The 24,435-nt window shown below is 39.6% G+C and overlaps 1 protein-coding gene across 11 annotated transcripts; it reads left to right on the top strand.

Moving 5' to 3' along the window:
* Positions 1-24,435, top strand: terf2 (telomeric repeat binding factor 2). Of its 11 annotated transcripts, none has more exons than XM_089126881.1 (20): positions 1-212; positions 865-960; positions 1,036-1,160; positions 1,467-1,559; positions 3,976-4,113; positions 4,729-4,862; positions 6,868-7,215; positions 7,320-7,400; positions 8,598-8,678; positions 9,751-9,843; positions 9,977-10,057; positions 10,762-10,848; positions 12,897-13,049; positions 13,744-13,806; positions 13,930-14,010; positions 14,420-14,506; positions 19,292-19,381; positions 19,454-19,527; positions 21,128-21,165; positions 24,159-24,435. In XM_089126881.1, exons 1-20 carry the CDS (start codon positions 92-94, stop codon positions 24,315-24,317), a joined length of 2,223 nt encoding a protein of 740 aa, XP_088983007.1. In that variant the 5' UTR covers positions 1-91; the 3' UTR covers positions 24,318-24,435. The 11 variants fall into 11 exon arrangements, with proteins under 11 accessions (XP_088983007.1, XP_088983011.1, XP_088983009.1 ...); XM_089126885.1 differs by having other exon boundaries at positions 3,973-4,113; positions 21,128-21,152; XM_089126880.1 differs by having other exon boundaries at positions 2-212; positions 3,973-4,113.

Here is a 24,435-nt window from a genome sequence, read left to right as displayed (position 1 = left end):
CTCCGCCACGCCCCCTCCCTCCTGCACGGCACGCGCTCGCGGGAGTGAGTGATGCGCGTGCGACTGCTAATATTAAACACAGTCTGCCAGAATGAGTGAAGACGAGCGCATTATCAACAGGTGGTTTTTCGACGTCTGCGTGTTCAAGGCGCTCGAGAGTTTCAGAAATGGAGACTACACGGATTTCGCGAAAATCACCAACGTTATCGAGAGTAAGTGGCGCGAGCGCCGAGTTTGTTTACATCGGCGCGCGCAAGTTAGCTTTAGCGCGGAGCTAAAAACACAAACTCCGTCCGAAGTCCGTGAAAGTCCTTTTTTTTTAACAATGACAATTTATTTAATGGAATAAATTTAGTGCTTTGGAATACAGACGTAAGGTTGATCTCTCGTTAAAAAAAGCACTTAAAAAGACTTATTATAGAAGTTTGAGTTTTACTGTATGCGAATGTGCTGTACTAAGGTTTGTTTTTAATTCTGTAACGTTACCAAAACAAAATAATTTGGACAATATTACCATCACGAATATGGATCCTCGAGTCTTTCCAGCACTATGTGGTGTGTCAAGATTAGAAAAGATGTAGTGCAGTGAAATTTGTTATATGAAACGATGTTTTCACAGGATGAATATGAAGTGTGTGTGCAGAGCTGATGTGTGTGATGCTGCTCATTTTTTATGTGGACAAAAATTAAATAATTTGGACCATATTATGATCACAGATTTGGATCCTCTAGTCTTTCCAACACTGTGTGTTGTGTCGAGATTAGATTAGGTGATTTTTGTAATATGAAACCATGTTGTTGTCAACAATTTTGAGTGTGTGTGATGCTGGTCATTAATACAAATGTGTCACGTGGTGTTGTCAGGTATGGTGGTGCTGCCCATGGACGGGCGCGGAGACACAGTCCTGAAGCTGCGCTGCATGCAGTTCCTGTCCAGGGTCAACAACGGGGACAAGCTGGGTGAGTGAGCGTATGTATGTGTGTGTGTGTGTCTGATGTGTGTTTCTGCCGCTGACGTGTGTGTGTGTGCCGCAGATCTGACGTTCGAGGAGCCGAAGACGCCGCTGGAGTCGGCTCTGGCCGTCCTGGAGTCGCTGTGCCGAGAGCTGGACGTCCCGCAGCGAGAACAGCAGCGCGTGCACAACGCCATCACCGAGATGGTGAGACACGCACACACACACAATACACCAATCTCAGATATCCTACACTACACTACTGCGTTTTTAGGCACTCGAAATCTGCTGAATGGGAGTTTTACTCTGAGTAAATTATAAATTAGTTACTTTGTACTTGTACTTGAGTATATTTTAGACCGGTACTTTTACTTGTAGTAAAATTTTATTGAAGTAATAGTGCTTTTACTTGAGTAGAATATTTTAGTACTCTTTCCACCTCTTATTACTTCAGTGGCCTACTTCTCTGAAGCGATCGGTGACGTGTGTGTGTGTGTGTGTGTGTGTGTGCAGCTCATAGTGGTGTGCATCAGGGGTGGGGAGTTCGAGAAGGCGGAGGAGGTCCTGCACAGGCACTTCAGCACAGCCGCAGACTCAGCTGGGAAGGTGAGGGTACTGATACTACATTCACTCATTTAATTAAAGAAGATCCAATAGGTTGTGCGATTATTGTCTAAACGAACGTGTTTTTGGTGCGTCGACGCGTTCATGTAACCAGAGGGTGGCGCTGCCAATTACGCACCTAACAGCGTTCACAAAGACCTGGCAAAAGCAACGATTATGAATGTACCAAATATATCCAGGAGACATTTTAATTGTTTATTAATAAACTGGTGTTTTCTGTGTCTGTGCTGACTCGCGATCTTCAGTAGTGAAATGCACTTTTCATAGGGATTTCATGAGCAGAGAGCAGTCTGTATTCTTTCATTTTGAATTGTTCTGTTTAAAAGTAGACATTTCAAGCTTTCTCTAGATATATATGACATCTGAGTTGGGCTGGGTATCGATTCAGATGTTCAAATTCGATTCGATTCTCGATTCAATTTTCGATTCCTGATTCGATTCTCGATTCAACTATAATGAATAAAGATATGTAATACAAATCCTATATTTATAAAGCGAACAGTGTATAAATTAACCACTTGTAAACTTATGTCCAAAGAGCTTAAGAGCCACAAACCTGTATATAAAACTTTTTATTTTAGGTACACTATACAGTAAATGCATACAATGAATAGACAGGATTTTGATGCAAAATGCAGAATTGATGCTGAATGTTGGACAAGTCAGAACAGTCACACGCCTCGATCAAACAGGTTATTTTATGTTTAAGATAGATGGATAAATATATATCAGTTATCATTTTTTAGACCAGTTTTTATTACATTGATCTCACCTAAATATGAAGAGTTCAGATGCAAAAGCCTCTAAATGCCATTTGAAATTTTCTTCTTTAATGATGATTTTTATCAATCTTGTATATTTAAGTTCAGTGATTTCACTTAAATGACAATTAATAGGTAATCTTCATTGCCATTTAAGTGAAATCACTGAACTTAATTATACAAGCTTGATAAAAATGATAATTTTAGAAGAAAATTTCAAATGGCACTTAGAGGCTTTTGCATCTGAACTCTTCATATATATATATATTTTTTAGAATAGGTTTTTTTTTTTTTTTGTTAAGGGTTTTTGCAACACACGGAAGCTTGATTTCAATCTTTGAATTAAATTGAAAAAAGTAGCACAAAGAAATACAGGCATAAATAAATAAAGAGGCATAAAAAGAAACATTGTTTGGGTAGGTCAGAAATACTGCAGAAACTGAGTAAAGTAATCCAATGTAAAATAACACTAGATAGATAGTCTTTTAGTCCAGACTGAATTAAATACATTGGCTATTCATTCTGATTGCTTACAATTAATACTATATTATGTTGTTTAGATACAAATGGCTGCATTCACCTTAAGAACTAGTGCACGAATCCATTACCGTTTCATTTTATACTCTGTCACACGCATTTTATGCTTATTTAAGACATAACCGACTGTGTTTACGAGATTACTCGGCAAGAACAGAGTTTTGACATAATTACGTGTGTTTTTAACTGTTAAAGCGATATAATCCACGAAAAACTGTACTACTGTATGTAGCCTATGTATGTGCGCGCAGTGAAAAACATCTCTGAGAGCACGCAAACAATGGATAGTTTAAAATTGCTTGAATCATTTAATCTGGTAAAACTTAAAAAGACGTGAAAATGATAAACGTTAGTTACGATGCAATGCTGAATATCGATTCTGAATCGACCACAATTTAAAAAATGATTAATCGAAAAATCTGTTTTTTTGCCCTGGTTCATATATGAGACGAGCTCCAGTTCACGCGCCGGCGCCTCCGTGTCCGGATTATATTGTCTGCTTTATTTACTTCTTATTTATTAAATCCAGGCAATTGGTCGATGAAACATTGATTAAATTTAAGATACAATTCATCTTTCTACAAAACAAAACTCAATGAAGTGGTCAAAATCTTGTCTGGCCCACTCCATGTGTCTCCTGGAAGTCAGAAAATAACATTATAAAACATTTATTTAAACATAAATCTGAAACTAAAAGTGTTTTCTTTAATGGCTACAACACGTATGGTAAAGCGCAGAGATTATTACCTATGCATCCCTACATCTCTTCACGCGCAGTATAGCCGGCTAGCCGAAACTCCTTCTTTATGTGTACGAGTGTCATGTAATGACGCAAAGACATGCTCGAATTACTTATTACTTAATACCTATACTTAAATATTTTTTTAAATAATTATTTTGGATTATTTTTTAACTTAAAAAAGTTACGGACAGCAGCTTTAAACATAAATCTGAAACTAAAAGTGTTTTCTTTAATGGCTACAAAGCGTATGGTGAAGCGCAGAGAAATGTAATGTCGGAGTGAACGAGCATGTTTCAATAATAATGGGATAATTCCCATGCTTGTAATGCCCATCCCTTGTGTGTGTGTGTGGCAGAAGAAGCTGCTGGCGAGTCTGATCCAGCGGAGGCGCTCGTCTCACTCGGTTCTGCAGCTGATCTCCTACAGCGACTTCAAGCAGGACATGCTGGAGTTCATCGAGCGGCTGTACCGCGTGCCCGAGCCCTTCCTCACGCAGGTCTGACTCCTCTTCCTCACTGGGAAACCACGTCACGTTCATCTCTCGCTGAGCTGGAAGTGTGATATACCTGTCCGATTATATCGTGATGTTTTAACGATGTGCGGTTTGACATCAGGGGCTTTCGTAGTGAACGAGCCGCCCGAGAACTAACGGTTCCTATAGGAGCGTTTTCCTGGTTGCGTTCGCAGCGAATCAGCAAACACTGACATACAGCACTGGTTTAGACCTACTTTGAAGTAGGAGTAAATCAGTTCCTCCAAAAGGAGTTCCTGCGGTGCGAACACAAAGACATCTGGGAACTCTCACAGCGTGATGTAGTCTTGTAGTCTTTCATTGCGGGATTTACTTTATTTAAATGCCTCTATATTTAAGGTTTCAAGCAAAATATCTCTGTGTATCTATATCATTTAATATATTTAATCAATATCACACAAAGAGCACTTTTTTGTCTCATTGTTCTAATAGATTTTGATTTCATGTAAAAATGTATCAAAATAAATAAAGGATGCAGGTGTCAACACAATAAAAGCACTCAAGCTAAATATCGTAATGGAAAACATCGAGATGTCACACACCTCTAGACGCTGGTGACTGTGTGTGTTTGCTCTGCAGATGCTGAAGCGCTCTGGACATCTCCGCCTGAGCGCTGAGCCCACGACCACATCATCATCCTCATCATTATCGCCATCACGGGGGGGGCGGAGCTCCCCGCAGAAGCCCAGCACAGCAGCAGCCGAGGATCATGGGTACTAACACGCGCTGCACAGTTTCAGCTTCACATTAGGACTGCACACTGAAATAAACCGTTATGGACATGCACTTTATTTAAAAGTAGTGCTAAATATAGGAAAAACAAAGTACAGTTTGTATTTGAGCGTCTGTTAAATAACATACGATAGACAGTGAAAGTACAGGCTCAATTAAACATCTATTTGCCAAACAAATTAAGCTAACTAATATGATTCATCTGGAAAAAGTGATATCGGTGCGTCTCTATCTAAATTACTACTTAGCTTGAAAAACGTTGCCTTGACAATTAACTTCAATCAAATAAGTGCTAAAATTAAATAAAAATAAATAAAATTGAAGTAGAAATATTTAAAAAACGCAAAGGTTCACTTCAGAAGTGACTCCTCCAAGATGCTCCTGTCTTTCTTTCTTCAATGGAGAATAAATGAAGGTTTTTGAGGAACACACTGCAGGATGTTTGTCCGTATAGTGACTTCAGTGGGGTCCGACGGGTCGAAGGTCCAGATGTGAGTTTCAAAGTCTCGACAGGATCCCACAAATGCTCATCTTGCAGGTCCTCGACTTCACGCATTCACGTTGAAAGGTCACATGTGTTCAAAAATGTAAGATAAGGTGAAAACTCCCTCTCATTTTCTCCTCCAACTTCAAAATGGTCCAACATAGTTTTTACAATTATTATTATTTTTATTTTTCTAAACGGCGTTTGACTTAGTCTTTTGCACGTTCTCTTTGTAAACACTAGGTCCCTGTTCATACTACTGCGCTTTCGTTTAAAAACGGAGTAAAAACGGAGACCTTTTGCTAAAACGGAAAAAACGAAGACCTAAAACCGAGAAGTTTAGAAACGCTGCAGCTCCGTTTTGCGTTTTGAATCTCGTTTTAGTGAAGACGGGACAAAACGGAGGACTTCAGAAACGATGAGAGGCTGACGCTCGGCTTTATGATTGGGTGTCATCAGTCATGACGTATCCTTCCCTGATTCGCCAATCACTGTTTACACCAGTCCAGTGTTGGTGAATGGTCACGTGATCCGCGTTTGCAGTCGTTTTAATGTGGACGGAGATCATTCTAATACGCAGATAAAACGCTGGTGTGGTCGGAGATCGTATTCGTTTTAATTCTCCGTTTTTAAACGAAAACGCAGTAGTGTGGACGGGGCGTAGGTCTGTTCTTCCGCCTCTGTCACGCTTGACCTTTCATCCTGATTATGTAATGTGTGTCGCATCGATGTGCGATACAAGCAACTGTGGTTAAAAAGTGAACAAATGTTTATTTTTGTTATAAATGTCGGCTGGTTTGTCTAGATCAGACTCGTATTCCTCGGCTGGATCATGTCGAGACTTAGAAGCTGCACTGAAACTCACATCTTGGGGTCACTATATGGAGAAACATCCTGGAATGTTTTCCTTAAACCTTCATTTATTTTCCACTGAAGGAGGAACGACATGAGCATGACGTGGGGGTAGGGTTGGGTATCGTTTGAATTTGAACGATTCTGATTCCGATTCCTTCGATTCCGGTTCCTAACGATTCTCGATTCCGATTCTTTTAAGAGGCGGGGTCAAAAAAGTTTAGCTAACCTTGCTAACCAACGGCCTTTCTGAAGGAAATACTCCTTCTGTAAAAATACTCCTTTTGTCACAAATTTTGCATTTTGCCGAGATTTCGTTATTTTTAGAAAAGTGAAGCCACACTTTGGACCGCCGACGTAAGCTACTCATGTTCGACTCGCGTGGTTATGCCAACACTTCCGGTAGGCGCTTCTTCGTTGGTGTTGTTCAGCGGTTTCTTCTTCCGCTCGGCGGACTGTGAATATCGAAACTAGGAATCGAAATTTTAACTTTTGAACGATTCCGGGAAAAACAAAAAGTTAGTCTCGGTTCCAATCGATACTCGATTCTCGATACCCAACCCTACGTGGGGGAGAGTGAATCATCATCATCTTTACTTGTGAAGTGAAATGCCCCTGCCTGACGTGAGCCGTGTGTGTGTGTGTGTCAGCGGCGTGTGCTGTGTGAGTCTGCAGAGTGTGCGGCAGATGTACGGCGAGCTGTGTGAGGAGTGTGGCGTGAGCGTGCCGTTCTCTCGGCTCCTGGAGGAGGTGGAGCTGGAGGCGCAGCAGCCGAGCCGAGAGTCGCCCGAGGCCGAACTCCACCTGGCTCTGTCCGAGACGCCCATGGAGCCGGCGGAGAGGCTGTGCGCCCTCGAGCCGCGCGTCACCTTACGCCGCTACACTGGCATGACCATATCACGCCTGGTCACGGAGGAGGACAGCCAGCTCAGCGGAGACGACTCCCAGGACATCTCGCAGATCAGCGGCTGCGCACCCCTCCAGAGGTCACCTCAGAGGTCACTGGCACGACTGTTCACACCTGCGAGAGCTAGTGTCCTAGTTATCGCCATACTCATCATCATAGTGTTGTGCTTCTCTAAAGGCAGACTGTGTTTTTCAGGCTCATCATTCACAGTGATCCAGAGTCGGAGGATATCGAGACTGTCAGACGAAAATCCACAGACAACCAGCGTGATGACAGGTTAAATAAAGACTTTTACTACAGTCCCTATAGCTATCAATATAGTTAACGCTAAAGATATCTTTATAGTCATCGTTATAGTGTTATAGCTATCAATATGTTTATCACTAAAGATATCGTTATAGTCATCGTCATTGTCCATGGATCCAGGATAATATGCATCCTGATAAAGTTCCCTTGGCCTTTGGGATTAAAATATCCCCACATCATCACACACCATTCACTATGCCTAGAGATTAGCATGGGGTACTTTCCATAAGATCATCTTTCAATGCAAATCAAACCAGCTATTAGGCTAACTGAAGTAAAACCATGCCAATCTCTAGGTGTGGTGAATGGTGTGTGATGATGTGGGGATTTTTTAATCCCAAAGGTCAGGGGAACTTTATCAGGATGCATATTATCCTGGATCCATGAAATAACTGGCTTTTAAAAATAAAAATCTGCCTGACTCTATGGGAATTTAACATAGGGGGGCAATGACTTATGCACCCTGTATTTTAAGGAAAAACATTTATTTATTTATGATACATTATTCATTCACAAAGAAAATTGGTGTCCAAAGAAAAGGTTGGAGTTTTCCTCATTTTTCTAATTAAGGCATTAAGATCAATATCCAAAAGATGATTTTTTTATTCCTCTTTTTAGGCAACTTTAGCATGGGTGCCAAAACTTATTCACACCACTGTAGCTATCAATATAGGGATCACTATAGTTATCGTTATAGTCATCGCCATAGTGTTATAGCTATCAATGTGTTTATCGCTAAAGTTATCGTGATAATCTTCGTCATAGTTTTAAAGCTGTCAATATAGTTATCACTAAAGTTATTGTTATAGTCATCACCATTGTAGTATAGCTATCAATATAGTTATCGGTAAAGTTATAGTTATCGTATTCGCCATAGTGTTCTAGCTATCAATGTGTTTATCGCTAAAGTTATCGTGATAATCTTCATCATAGTTTTATAGCTGTCAATATAGTTATCGGTAAAGTTATCGTTATAGTCATCGCCATTGTGGCATAGCTATCAATATAGTAATCACTAAAGTTCGTTATAGTCATCGTCATAGTGTTGTAGCTGTCAATATGGTTATCATTATAGTCATCATCATAGTGGTATAGCTATCAATATAGTTATCGTCTTCATGATAGTGTTGTAATTGTCCTTCTCTAAAGGCAGACTGTGTTTTCCAGGCTCATCATTCACAGTGATCCAGAGTCGGAGGATATCGAGACTGTCAGACGAAAATCCACAGACAACCAGCGTAATGACAGGTTAAATGAAGACTTTTACTACAGTCCTTATTGCTATCATTATAGTTAACGCTAAAGTTATCTTTATAGTCATCGTTATAGTTTTATTGCTATCGATTTATCAATATAGTTATCGTTATAGTCATCGCCATAGTGGTATAGCTATCAATATAGTTATCGGTAAAGTTATCCTTATCGGCTTCCTGAAAGTGTTGTAGTTGTCCTTCTCTAACAGGTTAAATTAAGACTTTTACTATAGTCCTTATAGCTATCAGTATAGTTATCATTAAAGTTATCTTTATAGTCATCGCCATAGTGTTATAGCTATCAATATAGTTATCATTAAAGTTATCTTTATAGTCATCATCATAGTGTTATTGCTATCAATATAGTTATCATTAAAGTTATCTTTATAGTCATCATCATAGTGTTATTGCTATCAATATAGTTATCATTAAAGTTATCTTTATAGTCATCATCATAGTGTTATAGCTATCAATATAGTTATCATTAAAGTTATCTTTATAGTCATCATCATAGTGTTATTGCTATCAATATAGTTATCATTAAAGTTATCTTTATAGTCATCATCATAGTGTTATAGCTATCAATATAGTTATCATTAAAGTTATCTTTATAGTCATCATCATAGTGTTATAGCTATCAATATAGTTATCGTTAAAGTTATCTTTATAGTCATCATCATAGTGTTATTGCTATCAATATAGTTATCATTAAAGTTATCTTTATAGTCATCATCATAGTGTTATTGCTATCAATATAGTTATCATTAAAGTTATCTTTATAGTCATCATCATAGTGTTATAGCTATCAATATAGTTATCATTAAAGTTATCTTTATAGTCATCATCATAGTGTTATAGCTATCAATATAGTTATCATTAAAGTTATCTTTATAGTCATCATCATAGTGTTATAGCTATCAATATAGTTATCGTTAAAGTTATCGTTATAGTCATCGCCATAGTGTTGTAGGTATCAATATGGTTATCGTTATAGTGGTATAGCTATCAATATAGTTAAAAACAATTGACAATTGACAGAAATATACTGGAAATATTACATTTGACAGGGTTCGAACAGAGAGTCATGAAACCCCTGGAAAAGTTTTGGAAAAAAAATTATCTGTCAGACACTCGGGGAAGAAAACACACAACAGCCGCAGGTGTGTGAACACGTCACTGATACACTGTTACCAGATAAACACGATCACACTGATATCCCATAATGCTCATGTAAACGGCTGGTGTGATGCGGTGTGTGTGTGTGTGTGTGTGTGTGTGTGTGTGTGTTCTCAGGGTGGTTGTGTCCAGTGATGAGGAGTGTGAGGATCCTCCGTCTGACAGACACGCAGCCGGACAGGAGCCGCATGACAGCAGGTGCCTTCAGTACACACACACACACACACACACACACACTCAAGGTGATGATACACAACGTTTTGAGCAATGATCCTGGGCAGTGTTGGCGTCACCAGGTGCGACCCACGACCCATCTCAGTTACCCAGATGGACATTTATTATTTTTCGCCAATTTTCAAAAAGTTGCCCTGCGTATTATCACCTTCACACTCACACACACGTACACACACACACACACACACAAAGTGCCAAAACAACATTGCCCTGTGTATCATCATCTTCACACGACGAAAGCAGAGCCGTGGAGAGCCGCTTCGCCATGCTTTCAGTGGAAACGCGGCTGTTGTTTTGATGCAGTCGTGAGCTGAATGACGGGAGGGGTTGTGTCGCCCAGATTTGCTTCCCCGTCTCTCTGCATTTTCCCCAGACATACGCTCTTCTCCCACACAAAAAACCAATTTCATTCCAAATATGTAAAATTCCGCGAAATTCCGCGTTAACACTAGATTCCGTGTTAATTGGCCGATTCCGTGATCGCGGAAATTATAGGGCCCTAATCATCATCTTTGCACACGCTCACACATGTGCACGCACGCACGCACTCACACACACACTTGTGTTGACATCAGCAGAGTGCAGTGTGTGTTTAGGGTGTGTTGTTTTACTAGTGACCTAGACAGTGCTTGCCTGTAACTGAGAGTGTGTGTGTGTGTGTTTCTTAGTGACCCAGAGTGTGTGTTGGAGGAGCGTGCGGCGCCCCAGAGCTCGACTCCTGCACACCACAGCAGAACCGCTCAGAGCAACCACAGGTGTGTGTGTGTGTGTGTGTGTGTATAAGGGTGGACATTTGTCACAATCGTATGGGCTCATAAATATCTAATATTAGTTTATTTAAATGACGTTTAGCGAGAGAGTTTTTGTCACCGTTTCTGATCAATCTCACGATACATCTTGAGGTTTTCTTTTAGTGGAAACCAATAAACAATGTGTGTAAACAAAAAATATAAATAACAAACAGCGCTAACGCTAATCAAGCAGACCGCGCCTCCTATCTCACAGAACGCACGTATACACTCGTGAGCGTTTGATTATCGGTGTGTTTATATTGTTTCACGTGTTCATGTTGAGGAAGCCAGTAATATCCCCATGCTCGACTGAGAGTGCTGACGGACGTGTCACACACACACACACACACACACACACAAAGAGAGAAGTTTCCAACAGCACAAACCAGTGTTAATTTAACATTAGCGAGCAGCTCCTGTGTGAACGGCTTTAATAACACGTATAAAGCTGACCGCCATCACACACATCTCTGCTATTATCAATCAATCCTTCATAATATACACGCGTTGTTTGTTATAATCAGAGGATATGCCAGCAAACACAATTCAGTCAGTTTTGAGCGGTGATGGAGTCTATCGTAAACGCTTCTGATTGGCCGTTGGGTTCAAGAAATCAGCACATATGTCTGTGATTGGCTACATCGTCTCAAAAGCTCAATAAAATGGGTTGAACATGACATGGTCTGCCATAATTTTTATTTGTGTTTTATCTGTTAACCGTTAGATCAAATAATTGAAGGGTCTGCTCTGCCGGAAATATCGTGGGAAAAAAAATTGTGGACATTTTAGTGTATGCACCCAATATTTTTTTATCAGAAAAATGTGAAAAATAATTTTTTTCATCAAATCCTTAGTTGGTCGGGTAGGTTGTCAATAAATGCATTCCAGATACACAGAACACATGTGCGGACAACATCCACTGAAAAAATAACTCTTAAACACATTGCTACATGATCTTGCATCAATTTAATAATAAAAAAAAAATAGGCGTTTTCTCAATTATTTCCACTATTTTCATCTTTACTTCATTGGTAATCAACTATTCCCTTAAGTTATGACATCAGTCAATAAGCCATTCTTTCCCCAAACACTAAACTCATTACACAGAATTCCTTCCCGCCCTCAAACTCTCACAAACTGAAAACGGAGACGCGAATAGCCCCTCCTCTTTGAGCACGATATTATGAATCATGCATTGAGGACGGATTGTAGCCGGTGTTTATTCCTCCAGAATCAATCCGGAGTTGAATGGTCCGTATAATGAACACTATAACTCTAAAAAGTTAGTCTGTTAAATGCTGTCGCGTTTCCACCACAGATTCGCGCAGTTTACTAAATAACGTCATTTTTCCCTCTCGCGATCAGTCATTCCAAAAATCATGGCGACGGACGTTAGTAGGTTTAAATATATCACAGAGCCACCACACTAGACATTACTATATTATTATTACTGATAACGAGACGTAGGCCTAAGCGTGTTATCCACGCATTAATGGCAAGGAAAGACTCGTATACTGTGAGCGGCTCATGATGAGGTGTTTTCTCACTCATTTCTGCTCTTGATTATGGCCAGTATTCCTGTATTTGGTGTTTTATGAATTTAATAAATGACTCTGTCTCGTATTCTGTCCAAATACACATTTTGGGTATCTAACGTTACTTTACTGGAGTGATTATTTTTCAGCCAACTTTTTACTTCTACTCCTTGCATATGATAAGCTATTCACGCAATTATCTGTAGGCTACTTTCTACTCCTGACATTTTAATAAATAGCCTACTTTTATGGCATTTCGGCTTGACATCGTAAAAAAAAAATTAACCTATCCAGATAAATCGCGCCATCCAGATAGAGTGCATTTGATTGTGTTTGGATGAGAAGTATAAACATATAAACCAGTCCGGTTTGTACACGGTGCATCACACCTGCAAGAAGTGCCACGCATTGATCGTCAGTCACTCGTTTCGGTCTTTTGTATTTATCTCGTGTTATAATATATTTAATATGCCGCAGTGCCCATGTCTCTGGCCGCGCCGCTCTCTGCACTATGGAGCCGGCAGGAATCAAGCGCGTCTCCCCTGGAGATCTGCAGTCGAGCCTGACACTCATCAGCCAATCAGAAAAAGAGGACAATAGCCAATCAGAAAATAGGATTATTGTATCCGGGTAAGATTTAATGCAACAACCAAAAAATAATAATAATAATAATAATTATATCCTGAAATTGCTCACGTGATTCTCTCGCTCCTGCTGCCTTTCTTCAAACTTGAGAGCCCTGCTGTATAATTCAGCATAGCACAACATACCAGGAAGATATCAGTCAGGATTATGAGTTATTTTTATTTTTTGATGAATCATTCAGTTTGACAGCACTAATGTTTAGAGTATATAGACAAGACCCATACCAGTGTTTTTGTTAGTCTAGGCCTGGGTCCCCTCGGTACACTAGTTTTCTTGTCAGTGCCGTCACAGATTCCTGCAGTCAAGCTTATGTACATTTATATTCCAGTGAAGGTTATTGATAACATGCTTACAATACATATAAGCACCCCCCCCACACACACACACCCCCACAGATGTCTTCATCACAGAATACATGTTTAGTTGATCAAAGCGGCTGCTCAAATATATTTGAGTGTGGATTATTCTTCTGTTGTACAGGTGTACATTCACTCTCGTGGATCATTAGCCTCTAATATATATATTTATATCAGCCCTGGTGTGTGTGTTTACATTCTGACTGTGTTGTGAACGCCTATTACCACTGTATAAGATTCGGCATGTCATTATTTAGCACAAGAGTGTCCTTGTTTATACTGTCCAGTAGCTGACTGTAGTGTGTGTGTGTGTGTGTGTGTAGTGGTGAATCGCGCTCGACTCCGTCTGTCGGACGCTCGGGGAAGAAAACACACAACAGCCGCAGGTGTGTGAACACGTCACTGATACACTGTTACCAGATAAACACGATCACACTGATATCCCATAATGCTCATGTAAACGGCTGGTGTGATGCGGTGTGTGTGTGTGTGTGTGTGTGTGTTCTCAGGGTGGTTGTGTCCAGTGATGAGGAGTGTGAGGATCCTCCGTCTGACAGACACGCAGCCGGACAGGAGCCGCATGACAGCAGGTGCCTTCAGTCACACACACACACACACACTCAAGGTGATGATACACAACGTTTTGAGCAATGATCCTGGGCAGTGTTGGCGTCACCAGGTGTGACCCACGACCCACGACCCATCTCAGTTACCCAGATGGACCCAGATTTATTATTTGTTGCCCATTTTCAAAAAGTTGCCCTGTGTATTATCACCTACACACTCACACACACACACATGTGCTAGCACACACACACAAAGTGCCAAAGCAGCATTGCCCTGTGTGTTATCTTCACGCTTGCACGCACACTCACTCACACACACACACACTCATGTGTTGACATCAGCAGAGTGCAGTGTGTGTTTAGGGTGTGTTGTTTTACTAGTGACCTAGACAGTGCTTGCCTGTAACTGAGAGTGTGTGTGTGTGTTTCTCAGTGACCCAGAGTGTGTGTTGGAGGAGCGTGCGGCGCCCCAGAGCTCGACTCCTGCGCACCACAGCAGAACCGCTCAGAGCGATCACAGGTGTGTGTGTGTGTGTGTGTGTGTGTATAAGGGTGGACATTTGTCACCATCATATGGGCTCATAAATATCTAATATTAGTTTATTTAAATGACGTTTAGCGAGAGTTTTTGTCACCGTTTCTGATCAATCTCACGATACATCTTTAGGTTTTCTTTTAGTGGAAACCAATAAACAATGTGTGTAAACAAAAAATATAAATAACAAACAGCGCTAACGCTAATCAAGCAGACCGCGCCTCCTATCTCACAGAACGCACGTATACACATAGATGTGTCACACACACACACACATAACGGTGTGCTAAGAAGTTTCCAACAGCACTCACACACAAACCAGTGTTAATTTAACATTAGCGAGCAGCTCCTGTGTGAACGGCCTTAATAACACGTATAAAGCTGACCACCATCTCACACACCTCTGCTATTATCAATCAATCTTCATAATATACAGTAGTGATGCGCGGGTCGACTCGGACCCCGGGTTGGGGCGGGTAAAGAAATTGTCACTTTATTGTTGGGGCGGGTCATTATTTTAATTTTTTTACCCATATATGGTGCTTGCAATTTCCAGCCTATATTAAATATTTGTGAATATCTATTTTCATATTTTATAAGGTTATTTGATGAGGTTACAATACGATTTCCGTAGCAATGTAACTTGCGTGAGGTTCCCAAACCTTTGGTGTCACGTGACGCGTCAGGAAAAAGACATGAATATCTATTGGTACTACATGGATCACATGACTAAACTTACGTCATCGTTTTGAAATACCTCCGGTTTCACTGTCCACACTACAACGCGAAAACGGCGTTTTCAAATTTATCCACTTTGGAGAGTGTTTTCCAAACGATATGTTTTTGTTGAGTTAAAACGGCGTCTCAGTGTGGACGGAAGGCCAAAACGGAGAGAAAAATATACGTTTTCAAACGAAAACGTATTAGTGTGGACATGGCCTTGAAGTGTGCTGTCTCGCCCGTCTCTATATTTTCCTTACGAATGCTCTACGAAGTCATCATTTATGTGGTTTGGAATGCAGTGGACTTATATATTTAAAATATGATCCTCACAAGATGTAAACAACACTGGTCCAGAAGCACTTCCTGTTTCAGTTTTTTAACACTACATAAAAGCTGGGATAAAATACAACCAACAGAACATATAAAACTGAATCAAAAAGTTAAACAAACATCTTTAAGATGTTTTCTTTACATGTGAAATAAAGAAAACAGTTACAAACTGAAACAGGAAGTGCTTCTGGACCAGTGTTGTTTACATCTTGTGAAATGGTCTATAACGGAAGACTGCTTTCAATTTCAAATCCTCACGCGTGCTTTGTTTGTGTAGACTGCTCGCATGCAGCTGCGTCTCCGTGGTTTAATGTACTTGTGCAAAATTAACGTAAACACAGCCAGTTATGTCTTAAGGGATTAAACGGACAGGACAAACCACATTACTTCTTACATTTCAAACGAGATGTGTGTGTGAATGCAGCTTAATAGATCTCCCACAGCAGTCTATGAAAAAACTACAGTAAAGATGAAGAAAATTCACTCACAGACGTTCAGATAATCTATATGCTACTGAAAGCACTCTTTGTTTGTTGTTTGTTATATGTTTCTATGCTCCTCTTTATTATTTGCTACTTGCTTGTATGTTTTGAAGTTAAATTAGTGTAAAATTCTTAACATACAGCTGTTTTAATTATTTTGTAGAAAATGTGTAATTATTTAAAAAAGTAGGCCTACTTAATTATATAAACTAATGAATTAATAAGGGGGGGGAGTAAAGAATCGTTCTGTAATCGGGATCTAAGAAATAAAAAATGGTTTAGCATATTAGATAAATACACATGCTGCTTTGTAAATGTTGAGAATGTTTATTAATATGACCTGATTTATGGTTCATATTCATAATCGTCTGTTGTTGCCAGTTAACAGGGCGATGTTTCCAAGCACTCTCAGGCTGAAATAAAGGCTGTTTTCATTTGCATTACAATGCCTAGTAGCTACTAACGTTATGTCTATTTAACGGTCGCGGGTGCGGGCGGGTTGTAAAAATAGAGAGAGTGGTGTGGTGCGGGCCAAATAATTTCATAAAAGCGGGAACCGCGGGTTGGAAACGGGTTATAATCAGACGATTTGCCAGCAAACAGAATTCAGCACTGAACAAAAAGTCAGTTTTGAGCGGGAGTCCATCGTCAACGCTTCTGATTGGCCGTTGGGTTCAAGAAATCAACACGTATATCTGTGATTGGCTACGTCGCTCATCGCTGCAAACATGTTATAATAGAAACTCTGGCCTGTAAATCGTTTCTATTTTGTTTTAGTTGTTCTGGTTGCTTTTCTGTAACAGATGAATACAAATCTATTAGTTTTCAAATGTTTTATTCATAGATATTTCTAGTTCATAGCTGTCAACATTGAACATTGAAAATAAGGGAGTTTTCCCGGAATCCATCCCCAAAATAAGGGATTTTTTTAAACTTTAAAAATAAAGCACAATCCTTAAAAGTCTAAGGTGTTCATAACTAGCCTATGTGTGAGAGAGAAAGACACAGTGTCATTTAAAGGGAAAAAAATCTACATTTGGATTAGCATGTGTTGCTCTAGCATTTGGACAACAATTTCAACATTTAGCCTATCACACGTCTTCTAAAATCTGCAAAATAGGGAAGTGGGCTGTTTGTTTATTTCAATTACATTTACACATTTTGTGTAGCTTTAAAGAGCCTATTTAGCCTGATGGTGGACCATCACTCAGAAGACACACTATCCTATCTTTATATCCTCCTATAGGCCCAGAACGTTTTTTTTTTTTTTTTCAAGTTTTTTTTTTTCTTCTTCATGTAATCACATTGTTAAGAGCATAAGAAACAAATGGAAAAAAATAAAATATATTTTATTCATATATTTGAAAATCTATTTATAATAATTATTATTTGTTTAAATTACATTGATATCTGAATTTATGTAAAAACCTAGACTTTCAAACATCAAAATGTAATGTAAACGCAAAGAAATTCCAGGCAAAAAACACGCTTGCCTGTCGCGTGAAAAATAGGCGTCAGTTCAATTTCTAGCATGCACGCGTTTTCTGAAGTCACGTGTCACGCAGGCAGCGTGCAATAAAAACAGACACGCCACGCAGCCAGTGTGTCTCCGGCCAGCGCGCGCGGCACCGCATCCGAGGATAAACGACTTCAAGCCGAATCTGTCCGAGCTCGTACATCTCACACAATCAGAGAGTAAAAATACGGTATATTTTACGGGAAAATACTAAAACGGGAAGACAGCGGGAAAAGAGCTAAAATACGTGAGAAACCCGGAAAAAACGGGAGAGTTGACAGTTATGTTCTAGTTTGCGGTAGGGTTGCCGCGGTGAGGAAAATTTCCCACCGGTTAATCGACGTGTGACAACACCGGTAATCCCGGTGTCACCGTGGAGGGCAGGGCGGGGGGGTTAAATAGCTTTTAAATGCGTGCGCGTTATACTTTCACTTTCGAAATAAGCGTCAATTGCTTGAATGGACAAAAAAAAAAAACAACTCGCTGATAATAAAACTTTTATTTATAGACTTTTATTAGCATAACGAACGAATAAAAATAACCCCATGCATAGGCTGAAAAAAGTGAAAATCGGCAAAATGTGGGCCCAAACAAATAAGAACCATAAAACGTTTATTAACGAATAAGAAAATAAAATAGGCCTAAATAAATTACACAAAGTTTAAATGAGATAAAACCAATTAAAAAGAGACGAATATAAAATAAAAACTTCAAAACGGACCTTATAGCCTACATAAATGACATACTTTCACTTTCGAAATAAGCGTCAATTGCAATTCAGCGTCAATTGCTGGAATGGACAAAAAAAAAAAAAAAAACAACTCGCTGACAATAAACTTTTATTTAGACAGCACTTTTATTAGAATAATAAACGAATAAAATATAGACAGAACTTTTATTAGCATAACGAAGGAATAAAAATAACCCCATGCATAGGCTGAAAAAAGTGAAAATCGGCAAACTGTGGGCCCAAAAAAAAAATAAAACGTTTATTAACGAATAAGAAAACAAAATAGGCCTAAATAAATTAAACAAAGTTTAAATAAGATAAAACCAAATAAAAAGAGACGAATATAAAATAAAAACTTTAAAAAGGACCTTAGCCTACATAAATGACAGCACTCTAAAAAAAAGTAAAACACTATAAATTGGCATTTATTAACATTAATATATATTGGCAAAAATATTGCCAAACAGGCGCTTTTGCATTGCGTTTTGACACCAAATCTTCCGCCATTATCTTGCTTTTCTGTAATTTGACTGTTCTCGTCTCCACACGTGCTAAATGGAATCCTGATGCTTGCTGATCTGTGACGTGACGGCACGCGTTGCGCAGTTCATTTTTAATTATAATGCTCTCTTCAGAACTAAATAATTGAAAATAATTATTTTTAATTAATTCAAATAAATATTTTAGCAAAAACGAATACTTTAAAAAAAAAAAAGTCAAGACATCGCGGTGTCACGGTGGGAAAGTGATGTCACCGGTGATGGGGCTTAAAACCGGTAACACCGTCAACACCGTCTATCGCGGCAAGCCTAGTTTGCGGGAGTCCCGTGATTGGTTTTATTCTCCCGCACACACAAAGTGAGCGCATTACTCGGCCATCAGATCTAGTGCCAGGGTCGGGTCGGGTCAAGCTCGGGCAGTGAATTTAAGCTCAAGCGAGAGAGTGTGTGTGTGTGTTGGACTGACTGCTGTGTTCCTCCTGTGTGCAGTGAGTCTGAGGTTCACAGCACTCGCCCGCAGGTGCGCAGCTCTCCAGCCGACAGCCGCTCCTCGTCCTCAGGGAAGCGCAGCGCCAAGAGGTGAGTGTGTGTGTGTGTGTGTGTGTGTGTGTGTGAGTGTGAACACACACTAACTGACGCTGTCTCTCTCAGGGCCCCGTGGCAGGATGCGTCAGGGGTTCAGGAGGACTGGAGTGACGAGGAGTCTCTGTTCGGCACCGCTTCAGGTACACACACACACACACACACACACACACACACACACAGCTGTAGGGCCAGACATGAGAAATTTAAATGTTTTTTTAATGATACTTTGAAGCCGCCAGTATGAGTCATTGAATCATCCACTCAACCGATTCGCTCATAAGACTGATTCTTGTGTTGATGAATGATCAGGAATGAACGGCTTTGTTTGCAGTTATATTTCAGAAACAGTATAGTGCAGAGTCAATAGCCATGTTTCCATCCACTTGTCAATCGAATTATCTGAAATTCGGTTAAAAAACTCATGCGGATAAAGCTGGTGAAAGTGTGTTTCCATCCAACGGCTTTAAAGCGAATAAAAACCTGTACGTAATGACGTCACATGCTGTTTTGCGATCGAATTGATTTGAGACATTTTAAGGTGTTTCCATTTATTTTCGCACTGAATCGAACAACATTCAAGCAAACTTTTGCGAACAAAGTTTTGTTAGACAAAACGGATCGCGCCATCTACCAAAAAATGATCAATATTTCACAAGTTGAAGCCTAATAATGCTTATGTGCCAGCTGATAGCGACATATGAATGGGATAATGTATGCGAGGCGGTTGTTGGTTGTATTCGCTATAACAACCGCCTCGCTATATATTATCCTGCTTATTACATATAAATAAATAAATCAATAATTTGACACAAAATATTGACTTAAAAACGAGTTTATTGATTTAAAAACGAGTACTGCTTCTGCTAAAGAAAATAGTCTGTTCCGTCTCTGAACTGCGTCCATGGCAACGGTGTGTTATACTAGCAGCGCCGCAATCTGTTAACTAGAAATAACAAACCACATTCTACATTACAATTCAACCAAGCCACGTAAAAACAAGCAAAACTAACCTAAGAAAACAGCGACGCTATAAACATTGCTATGATGCACACGTATGCCCGACGACAGCGGAGGTGACTGTGGTTTGGGAACGACAGCGCTCCATCAGTTCTGGGAGATCGTGGTTCACGGAAACCCTTTGGTTGAAGCATCTTTTTTTGCTTTGTCCACTTACATCTGTCTTTGTTGACGTCATCCGCCATGTGTGCGCAAACAGACTGCCCGGAAATGAACTCGTCTTCTGACGTGTTGCAACCATAAAAGGGCATAAAACTTAATCGCAATTCATTATTTATTCGGCAAATAACGTTTCCATCAGCTTTTATCGCATTAGCCGTATATCGATCAAGAGAAAATCCGACGAGACCGAACGTATTTCATTTGAGTCGATTTTCATGAAATTTCATCGAATTTTACTGTTTCCATAAGGCTTTTTTCATTCGATATCACTTAATTCGGATAAAAACGTGTCGATGGAAACATGGCTAATATCTCAGATGCAGTCCAGCACACTTACTCTATCATACAGAAAGACGAGGCATTTCCCCTTCATATAGTGATTATCAGGCTCAATCTAGCGGTGTCCTACTAAACTATGGCACTCGCCGGCTCGTTTACACACACAGCTTGTGTTTCGGACTGAATTCATGAATTATACCTGATCGTATCCCATATATAATCATGATTGGCGGTGCGCATGTCACACACACTTACGTTTCTGCTTCACGTTTGTGTCTGCAGGTCCATCCCACAAGAAGACCAAGAGGTACACCAGGAAGGTGCGTGTGTGTGTGTGTGTGTGTGTGTGTGTTTGAGATGTAGTGTCTTCCTCAGTGCATTACTCACATTTCACAGGTATATTCTCATCTGTAAATGCTAGAAACTCCTGCTAATATTTCTATTTGAGTGAGTGTCCGCTAAACTCCGGTGATTTCCGTGAAACACATTATTATTGCGCTCCTATCAGGGCTCTAGAGTGCGACCAAAATATGTAAGTGTGTGAATAAAATTTGTCCTAGGTTTTTCCTAACATCCTGGCATCCGCTGCCTCTCCTTGAACAAAGCGCTTGTTCTCCTGGGTGGATCTTATCGTGGTCTAAACCAATCAGAGACAGAGCTGGGGCGGGTCTTCGCCTCTGATTGGCTGTGAAGGTCCAGAGTCTGTCAGTGAAATGTGTCCCAACGCCATATGTGACAGATCGGATGTGTTCTATGACGGAGTAAACGCCCTCGACTAGCCTGCTCATCCTAACATTTCGGACATACGTCTCCTCGGTAAAGCCACGATCTCATGAGTGCGTATCTATACCAAAGGTTTTATTTCTCATGCCATTTATGCCAAAAATAGTTTTTGTGTGCATGATACACACTTTATGGCATGTAATACTGATGTTTACAGTGAGTATCATATATGCACGCAACTATTTTGTGGCGTATAAATGGCAGGAGAAATTAAATATGTGCTATAGATACACATGTTGTATGTTCCCACAGTCCTGAGATCTCTCGTTGAGCGCTCGTCCATCTGCGCAGGAATCGATTTAAGCATGCGCAATGTTTCCGATCTATGGCTAGTGTAAACGCATGAATCTGATATGGGTCACAATTTAAACAATGTGTAAACGGAGAGTCAAAAATAATCGTATATAGGCCACAAATCAGCATTGCATGCACAGTATAATTGTGCTACAAATAAAAATGAAATCATTTGCGTAATCTATATGAATGTATATGAGCGTGATAAAAAGATGACCTTGAAATTGTGGCTTTGAAGGCGAAGCAAGCTGAGCAAAAAATTGAGTTATCGCACCAGTGCAACCACGGCAAAAAGTTTAAATATTTGTAGTTAAACATTTAATGTGCCATATTGTAGAATTTAAACCTCATGTAAGTGTGTTTTCAGCAGTCACTGTTCTGGGGTAATCAGTCTGCGCTTTTGTATTTATTTTCACTGTAGTGCATTTAAAAAGAAAATCATTAGTTTTGTTTTTAGATTGTTATAAAGTCATGTGATTTAACCCATTTTTGCACATATATATAGTAGGGCTGGGTATTTACACAAATTTCACAATTCGATTTTGATTTCGATTCAATATCGATTATTTTGGATATCAGTTACAATAAATGGGCATTTTTCTCAAGGGAATCAAATCTCTTAACTAATGCTGTAAACTATGGGAGTCTAGTTGGGCTTCATTAGCCTAATATGAAGGTAATAATCAACTGTTTTGTGGCTATACAAACACTTAAATTACACTTTTATTTATTTTTATAATAAGACGATTATATGAAATATCAACATTTAAATGGTGGCTGTCATAAAAATTGCCAGATTTATTCAAATATGCATTAAATATTGAAGATTATAATGCATATGTAATATGGTGTATATATTTATCAAAATGCTCCTCTCTAGAGTTATTTTTTCTAGCTGACTAACGAGTTTATGTGGGTTTTCTGAGGTAAATATGACGATGACATTGATTACAAGCTGTTTAACTGCCGTCTTTCCACGGTTGAAATGCTGATTGAGTGAATCAATGTGACATGATCCGGATTTGGATAAGTTGTACTCTATCGTTAACACACTTTCAGATGCTCATTCATGTTTATCTGGTATTATTAAGCCGGAAGAGAGATCAGCGCTGCTGCTTCTCCAGAGCGATCTCACGCCACAGCGACAAAACGCTATTTATGTTTTTGAATTTCTGAACAAAATGGACGTGATTTGAAAATTGATACTTTGTTTCATATCAATAGTAACAAAGGACAAAGATTAGTGCGATATTTTTTTTTTTTTTTTTGGATGCGCGCAGCCGTGATACAATGTCCCATTCATTCAAATGAAACAGGTTGACTAATCGATTCTTGAGATTTAAGATTCGATATCGGTTCATAAAAATGAGAATTAATTAATATCGAGAAATCTATCTATTACCCAGTCCTAATATATAGCATACACCACATGGGTAAACTCGTATATAGGCTAGCTGTTGTCCTAGCCTTCAAAGTGAACACTGTTTGTAGGACAACATGGGGCAGGATGTGAAATATATGGGTTTATAAAAACATACAGATTTTTTTAAATCCAAGTAGAAAATAGCGTATATCGCCATTCACCCGGAAATATCTGATTTTTGGGCCATATCGCCCAGCCCTGAACACGAAATTTTCCCAAATGCTGCTTTAAACAGTCGTTTTTGTGTTAAGGTAGCGTAAACATGGGGGAGATGAGATGTGTGTAAATACTGCATCCGTGAAGCTCTTAAAGTGACAGGCGCCTAATATTCCTGCTGCCGTCTGTTATCACATGCTAGTCAAACAAAACACCGACTTAATCTATATTTATACAGTCAAGATTGATGCATATTTCTGTACCTGAACATCAATTTACACCTTCATTAATTTGTGCTATTCCTTGTACTTGGATTTTTTTGTTCTTATTTTATAACTGAATGTCTTTAACAATATTTCAAGTGCAGTTTTTGGTGTCATAACCTTATTTATTAAGGTTACATGGATCAAAAACATCTAAAATAATAACTAGGCGTATTTATTACTTTTTTGTGTATGGGCCTATGAAAATGTTGTCAGGACAAGTCAAAATGTCAACCACAGTAGGAAAAACCCGGTTATGTGTCATTGTTACAGTGTAATTATACATGTAAGAACTGAGTAACATTAATTAACAACATGTATGAGGGTTATTTGCATGTAATTATGCTTAATTACTGTTATTACTATGGTGTGTGTGTGTGTGTGTGTGTCACAGCTGTGGACGGTGCAGGAGTCGGACTGGCTGAAGGAGGGCGTGCGGCGCTTCGGCGTGGGACACTGGGAGCCGATCCGCTGCGCCTTCCCCTTCACGGGGCGCACCGCCTGCAACCTGAAGGACCGCTGGAGGACCATGGTCAAGCTCAAGATGGTGTGACACACACACCTGCATTTTATACCCATGTTCTTGTTCACAAACTGTTTTATAGCACCGGATGTGTGAGTGTGTGAGAGAGAGAGGTTTTTGTTTCTTATTAAATGTTCGTTATGATGGA

Source organism: Pimephales promelas, chromosome 24, assembly GCF_988280905.1.
Source record: "Pimephales promelas chromosome 24, fPimPro1.hap1.1, whole genome shotgun sequence".
In the NCBI taxonomy this organism is placed as follows: domain Eukaryota; kingdom Metazoa; phylum Chordata; class Actinopteri; order Cypriniformes; family Leuciscidae; genus Pimephales; species Pimephales promelas.
Note: the sequence above shows the minus strand (reverse complement) of the source record. Positions and strands in the feature narration are given on the sequence as shown.